General features: G+C 35.0%; 2 protein-coding genes across 6 annotated transcripts in view; one reads left to right on the top strand and one right to left on the bottom strand.

Moving 5' to 3' along the window:
* The window catches only part of LOC106765231 (formin-like protein 18), a 20,667-nt gene extending 15,745 nt beyond the window's left edge, over nt 1-4,922 (top strand). For 4 of the 5 annotated variants that reach the window (XM_014649772.2, XM_014649774.2, XM_014649773.2 and 1 more), the window contains 5 exons: nt 2,615-2,686; nt 2,783-2,899; nt 3,394-3,462; nt 3,556-3,622; nt 4,424-4,922. In XM_014649772.2, coding sequence (XP_014505258.1) covers nt 2,615-2,686; nt 2,783-2,899; nt 3,394-3,462; nt 3,556-3,622; nt 4,424-4,611 — 513 coding nt within the window. In that variant the 3' untranslated portion in view covers nt 4,612-4,922. The remainder of the gene's footprint in view (nt 1-2,614; nt 2,687-2,782; nt 2,900-3,393; nt 3,463-3,555; nt 3,623-4,423) is intronic. The other variant, XM_022782474.1, reaches the window with a different exon arrangement.
* A 684-nt stretch (nt 4,923-5,606) lies between these two features.
* On the bottom strand, nt 5,607-7,839 carry LOC106764377 (probable WRKY transcription factor 40). The gene is made up of 4 exons (XM_014648664.2): nt 7,535-7,839; nt 7,016-7,285; nt 6,779-6,895; nt 5,607-6,321 (listed from the first exon to the last, which is right to left on the bottom strand). The coding sequence occupies exons 1-4, from the start codon at nt 7,577-7,579 to the stop codon at nt 5,947-5,949; spliced, it is 807 nt and encodes a 268-aa protein (XP_014504150.1). The 5' UTR covers nt 7,580-7,839; the 3' UTR covers nt 5,607-5,946.

The following is a 7,839-nucleotide window of genomic DNA, read 5'->3' as shown; positions in this document are numbered from 1 at the left end:
AAACGTAAAATATCCTCACCCCCCTCTGCTCTTATATAGGAGCTTTAATTCCCACCCAAACTAATAATACTACTAATACGGTTATAAGTGCCTAACGCCTCTTCCCCTCATTATTCCCTATCAACATTACATATAGGTTCTTGGTAATTTTTTGTATAGATATCAGACTTGTGGATAATTTAGAGACATGAAGAACATTTTTTTAGTATTATGGTTGGGGTTATTTGGACATCTCCTTGCCAATCTGCAGTTATAAGGGTTCCTTCAATTGTAGAAATTTTCTTGTTGCTGGGACAAGGGAAATATGTGGAGAAGTGTTTACGGAATGGTGTCATATGGTATGTGGCTCCAAAGTCTAGTACCCAATAATGGGTAAAGGATGTATTTGAGACATTAAATCCACAAGAAAATGGGAACTTACTAGAGTATGTCAATGAACACTACATGTGGGTTTTTCCAATTTACTAAGAAAAGATCTTACTCTTTCTAACTCCTCATCGTTGAGTTGGACAAATCCTTTTTGGCTTTCAGGACCAGTAGCAACATGAGCTTGTCCTCCTCTCCTTGTGTGATGCGGCTTGCTGCAATAGGTGCATCATTCTCATTCATTTTTCTTCTCTGTTTTTGGAAGAGGGCCTACTTTCTTTTGTTTTGAACCATGGCTATTGCTCCTTCAACAATCATAGGCTCATAGCTGAATTATCCGCAATTGGGGTCTCTAGCATTAGACTCCTTCTGCATTCTTCACTTTTTAAGATCAAAATTTTTCATAGTTCAACTAGTTTTTTTTTTTTTTTTTTTTTTTGAAGTGGTTTGTTCCCCTTATGTCTAACATGAAGTGCACCTTCAATTACATCATCCATCCTCAAAAACCTTTGCTCTTGAGCTTGCGATTTACTAACCATCGTAGAAATAGATAATTTCTTGAGATAACATGACTCCAATAGCAGCACCTTTGGTTTCAAAATTTTCAGGTAGTCTACATCAACATTTTTTTCTAAAGCCTTGTCTTCTACCTCACCATATAGCTTCATATTCACCAAACTGTAATTTTTGAGGTGTCTTCCTTGACGGACTCATTCTCCTTCATCCTTTTGCCTTTCAAACTACCTTTTTAGATTCATAATCTTCTTGAACCCTATCCTTTCCTCACCTTCATATCTCAGTCAGTTCATCCATATTTACTTGGCTGTTTCCAGATGCATAATGCTAGAAAACATCTCATCTGTCAAAGCTGAATGGAGACTTGAGAAAACTTTCTCCTTCATAGTCTCCTCCTCGTGTTTCTTGATTTGAGCTATGGTTGGATTAACCCTGAATTGTAGAATTTGCTTACCTCGGTCTGCATACTCTCATAAGCCCTAAGACTTTATAAAGATTGTCTCATTCTGACAACCCACACGCGAGAATTTTCCATGTAAAATTGAGGAACAACAAAAACAACATTGCTTCCTGAAGCTGTATTGATCTCTGACCAGTGCTTATTCTCTTGTCTCAATAGTTTTCAGTTTCAGCGTATAAAAATTCTGCTCCAGATGCAAAAGTTAAAGAAAGATTACTTATACCATAACAACATAAAACAGTCGTTAAAAGAGAGGAGTGGTGAAGAGAAACACGGAAATTTTGTATTTGCTGCGTTATCATTCTGTTCTTCATATTTCGATTCATATTTAAGGATAAACACGTGACAAATGACAGTGCATTATCATACCCGTACATGTTATCAGACAAAGATCAAGTGCCCACTACATTTACAGTACAAATCTGTCCAAATTCAGACTAAACCCATAACTGAACATTAGTACTGAGACAAGGAAACATAATTACAGCAGTAAAAAAGTAGATTTTTACAGTGAACTTAAAAAATACTCTGGAAAGTTCTGATTCATATTGAGAAAGATATCAGTTGCTTCTCCAGTATCCATCCCTCTGGGCTTGTTGAGAAGAATTTATGTTTCTTCCTTTCTTAATTTGACTGGTTTGAGATACTGAGAGAAATAGATTGTTTTTCACACAAGGATTTTGTAGCTTCTGTGGAAAGAAATATGGAAAAGGGCTAAATGGATTTTTGGAGCCCTTCCTTCATGGTGCTTGACTGTTCCTATGATGCCCCATATCATTTTTAAGAAATAAGACAGGTATATTCATCTGGAATTGTTAAGTAAATATGTAACAGAAACTATGAAGATTACTAAAATCTTTTTCCTTCTACATTCTTTTCACTAAAGAAATAGACACATGAACTTCAGGGAAATGATAGGATCACTCTAAAATTATAGGTCAACATAATTGCAACACATATTGACATTTGTTAGAATATTTCATCTTTCATAATGTCTTAGGCTATATGTTGCGATTAGTTTTCCTATTTCTTCACTATCACCTAGGATTGATCATCATATTTCCTTATTTTGTCATGATTTTTTTGGAGATTCAAAGCGAATGTATGCGGTTTCCATGGATGACAGTTTCCTGCACTCTGCTTATGCAACAAAAGTTTTCCAGAGAATTGTCAATTTCGATTGCGTTTTACTGCAATTATTCAATGTAAATTTTTGACTTTGCTTCTTCCTGTAAAATAATATTAATTGCTTTGGTGATTGATGAATTGTAGGTGCTTGCTGAAAAACTAGGAGAACTTCTCGATTTCCATAAAGACCTACTGAGTTTGGAGGCGGCAAGCAAGGTTTTTTTTTTCATTTATTCTACTGTTATACCAAGTGGTTTCAGTGTCTGTTTTGATTTTGACGTATTCTGAGTTATAAGCTTGTGTTCCATACAGATACAATTAAAATACTTGGCAGAGGAAATGCAAGCTATTAGTAAAGGACTGGAGAAAGTAGTTCAGGAATTGACTGCATCAGAGAATGATGGACCTGTGTCAGAATACTTCTGCCAGGTATGATATGTAACTAGTCATCTAAAAATGCTTCGACCAGAATGAACTGATTTTGGATTCTCATGAATTTGGATCAATATATATTTAGAAGCTTGGCCTAGGCTATGTATGCTACAAACATCAATGTAAATCATGTCATGGTGAATATGAACATGCTGTAAACAAGGGTGCATATGAAAGCACCTCCTTTCCTTAATAAGAATTTGACAGCACAATTATTTAGAACTTATGTTGACTTTAAAATTATGACAATAGAACTCCATAGGTAAATTGTTTTGTAATAGACTAAAGCAAATCTGGGTCAGTGATGCAGCATCATATATAATGATTAAAAGGGATGTGAAGTATATCAGATACGTAGTTACCTTCTGTTACGGTTACGTGCATGTGCAACTCATCTGAATTATTGATTATGCTAATAAATTTGAATGGTGATAAAATGTTTAGCTTTACCTTGAATGATTTGTTTTTGTTCCCTACTTGGTAATGTTCAGATTCTGAAGGAATTTCTTTCTTATGCTGAATCTGAAGTAAGGTCCTTGGCTCAACTTTATGCCAACGTGGTATGGATTTAGTTATTTTAGGTAGCTTTTTGCTTGCATGATGAACTGCAGATACTGGAGATGTATCTGATTTCCTGAATCTGGATGCACCAGGGTAGAAATGCAGATGCATTGGCTTTATACTTTGGTGAAGATCCAGCACGTTGTCCATTTGAACAAGGTAAACTGTACTTTTAATTAGCTTTTATTACCATTTTATGCACCAGTTTGGTCCGTTTAGTCTTTCAAAAACTGCATGTTTAAGAATCGGTTGTGGATCAATGGACATCAATGCGATTGTTTTGTTTATGGACAACTGGTTTTCACCCGTTGCAGGTTGTTGCTCCCTTTATGTTTAGTTGTCTAGAAGGGTTAAGGAAGAACAAAAGAAAAACTGCCAGCGTAGGGTGTACTTGATTTGTACTTTTGAACACTACTTTTTAGTTTTCTCGGAAAAAAAAAAAAAAAAAACAGACACTAACACCTAGCTTGTGCCTGGCATACCACTCTTACCCTTGACATAGAACTAATAAAAGGACAAGAAAACATTGCTCAGTTATTTCTGCTTTTTAGTTTTTAAACAATTCTTTTGTTAACAGTTTTCAAAGCTTAATAGATTTTGAATGAGAATTGAGAAATTGATTCCCAAGTAGCATGAAATTGTTTTACAAAACAATTTTTAAAACCAAAAAGTGAGAAGATCTAATGGGAACTTAATCTTATTCTCAAAATCTTAGATGAGTTTAAATCTTAATACTGTAGTTCTGTACCACTGTATGCCAAAATAATCTCTATGAATCAAAATGTAGTTCATTATTTGGGAGAAACGCTAAAGTGAAAAAGCTTTTCAGATGCTTATTTATGTCAATATGGAAATACCTGAAACAATGTAACTATGATACATACTAAAGAGAAAATCATTGTTTCACATTAAACTCTTGTGGCAACTTTTTGGGGGATTTGATTCTCTTCCTTTCTCTAGTTGTATCTACGCTGCTCAACTTTGTGAGGTTGTTCGTAAAAGCACATGAGGAAAATTGCAAGCAGATTGAACTAGAGAGAAAAAGAGCAGAGAAGGAAGCAGAGAATGAGAAGTTGAAGCTAGCTGCTGCCAAGAAGGAGTCTGAACAGATGATGAGGACCACTATAAAGAGTGGGGATATTAAATGATATGATCCTTTGAAGGCCTCAAAACAAGAGTTGTTCCACAGTGGTAAAGATCCCATGTGGTTGGATGAAGAAAACCCTTTGCACAAGTGCAAAATCATCTTGTTCTTGGCTGCATTGACATTGATGATGACCCTATAACTCAAGTTCTCTAATGAAAGAAATGTCGTGCTCATGGCATATGGCTGAGGATTATGTTCATGTTAAGTAATAAGCCTTCTCAAAGCTCATTTTATGTTGATATGTGCACCCTGCATTGTCATGAGTTTTTAATTGACATTCATTTCCATCTCAATTTGTTCCATGTCAAGCAGAAAAGCANTTTTATCGTGGTCACTTCAGTGAGGAGTGGTGAACTGTCAGTGTACAAATTGATCTAGTTTTACTGTTCTAGTCCAAAGTTGTGTACTCACATTAGCGATGTAAATGTTAATCCAGTGGTATATCCCCCTATAAGATAGGGCAGTATTTGAATTTAACTTCAACTTNAGAGTGCTTAGAGGCACCGATACTGAGTTTTCATTTAAAGCCCTTATGCCTTACATCAACAGATGAAGGAAAATGCTTTGTAAATATTGAACTTTTGGTTAGAGTACACGTTATTCATTTTACTGAAAACTGCTTTGGTTTTTTGTATCAAATCCCATCACCCCTTCGATCAAATAGCCCTTGGAGGAATCCTTATGGCATGCTTGGATAGAAGAAAAATAAATTACTAATGATGATGTTATTTTTTCTATTTCGCTAGAAAGATTGTGAAAGTGTAAGGAAAATAAATGTTAATTTATAGAAACAATTTATTTGTTCTTTCAACTATTGTTTAGATTTAAATTTTAAACTTTTACTTTCTTTTCGTTGTGCCAAGCAGATTAAGGTTGATGAAAAATGACCAATTGAACCTGTCTCGATTGAGCTATTATTTTATCTTAAACTTTTCCAAATGGCATTAAAAGTAAGAAAGACATAGAAACCTGCAAAGCTAGTATTCCAATCTGGCATTGTGTATGGAAAACTAAGATGTGGTTTGATTTGGGTACACGCTTTATATTTTTCATTTTTTAGTTTGTTTCCAAAAGTTTGTTTTAGTAAGAAATATTCTTACCTTTTTCTGTACAAACTTTTGAATGCAGAAAGCCAAAGAAACAATGTAAAATTTCTGCAACTATAAGTGTAAACAGAAAATGAAAAATAATATATTTCTTCAAAGTAAACCGACCTAAAGAAGTTTTCCTCTCTCTCATTGCTACCAGCTTGCATTTCACTGAACTAAAATTTGTCTTTACACTTGTATTTGGGCTTTGGGGGTTGTGGAGTTGGAGAAAGAAAAAAAGATTGATTTCACTCTTCGGGAATATTCAAATTGAGGTTTAGATCTTGCTGCTTGAGCTCGCCAGTGATGGTGCGGGCAACTGCTTCAGCTAATGACATGGTGAAGTCAGGATCCTTGATTAGAGAACTTACATATTCTTCAACTTTGATGTTGGTGTCATAGTTATGTTGATGAATTACTTCTTCGCCATGTCTTCTATCTGTTTGAGACAATCCAGAAAGAGCCAAAATGTTCATTGCTTTGTCATTTGCTACGCTAGGCAACTGGTTGGCCACTGATGAGCCTCTAGGTGTGGATGAAGATGGCTCATGAAGAGCACCATGGTTGTGCTCTCCATCATAAGTTGCAACAAGGATAGACTTATCATGTAAACATCTTTGCACCTACAATGATTAAGGAAAAACCACTTCAGAAAACCATATGATAAGACAAAGCAACACTTAGATTTCTTGAAGTCATATATGCACACGAAATATAGTATAATTAGGTACCCATTTTGAAGAAATGAATTGGGTTTTACTCTTAGCTAACTACACTAATAAATTAGAAAACTTCTGCTAATTCATGACCAGGTCCCTTTTCCATAATAGACTAAACCCATCTCAATTTTTGCTGGCACAGAATTATTTGACAAATAATCAAATCACCCAATGATTCATATTTAAAGTGTCCTTATTGAACATAAAGGTGTTGCTAACTAATGCTTTCATTGATTTGTGTAGTTTATGCAGCATCCTAGATTCTAACCTCTTTATTGTGCTTTCATTTATTAATCTTTATTGTATTGCTTAAGGGAAAAAGCTCAAACTGAATTTAGAATATTGCTTTCATTCTACATACCTTCTTTTTGGCTGGGCAAATGGGAGCCATGGAGCACCTAAAGTAAGCTCTTGGTGAAGCATTGTCTTTGGTGACCTTTTGTCCATACTTTCTCCACTGATATCCATCTTTTACTATCTATATTCCCAAAGAAAAACTAGCATCAACATACTAACTTGAAGATAGAATTTGATTTGAACATGAATTAAAGTCATTTCACCGGTACACAACCAAATTTGTAGTGATGATAGCACATACCAAACTATCATCCATGGGATGTGTTCTGACAAAGATTTGTAGTGGTTTTTTTGCTGTGTGAAACTCTAGTCTCCGTCTCTTGTTCACATCCAAGATAGGTTCGGTTACTGATCCTATTTGATTTGAACTCATGCCCTTGTCTTGTTCCTTGTTTATCTCTTGAAGATGGGACTCAAGCTTTGTGTACTTGCTGCTTAGAACTTCAAACATCACTCTTAGAGTTTTATTCTCCTCTCTCACTCTCTTTAACTCAGATTTAAGAGTTTCCACCTGATCATCAAATCAAGATCGTTGCAACAAGTATAAGAATTAGCTACATATATGCTTTCAGCCTCAGGTAAAAAAGTTCACATTCAGTATATGTTTCTGAACTGTTAAGGGTAACCTAAAAGCAAACTACAGACAAACTCAAAAGTGAAATAGAAAAACAACCACGTCTTGTTTCTTCTTTGGTGAGAATACAAAAACAAGAGTAAACAACATAGAAAAAGGAGGAACTAGTTTTCCAGGTTAGTTTACCTTTACATCCATTATGACTGCTGTGTTGAGGACTTGAACGAGCATCAATCACAACTGATAGAATTTCTCTTAACTAAAAGCAAACGATGATAAGAAAACTGCTCTTAGTATATAAATTATAATAAAATATTGAATAGGGGTAGTTGAGATGAGTGAGTGAAACGAAAGAAAATATCTTTTTTATATGGCTTTTGGTCCCTCACTTTCTCTGGTAATTCCACAGTATGAAAAGAAAAGGGACCAAAGTAGATAGATCTTAGTATTGAGTAAATCGTTCAATTCAACACCATGTGTTGGAAAAAAGC

This window comes from Vigna radiata, chromosome 6 (assembly GCF_000741045.1).
Source record: "Vigna radiata var. radiata cultivar VC1973A chromosome 6, Vradiata_ver6, whole genome shotgun sequence".
Taxonomy (NCBI): Eukaryota; Viridiplantae; Streptophyta; class Magnoliopsida; order Fabales; family Fabaceae; genus Vigna; species Vigna radiata.
The sequence above is the reverse complement of the archived record's forward strand: the minus strand, read 5'-3'. Positions and strand labels throughout refer to the sequence as shown.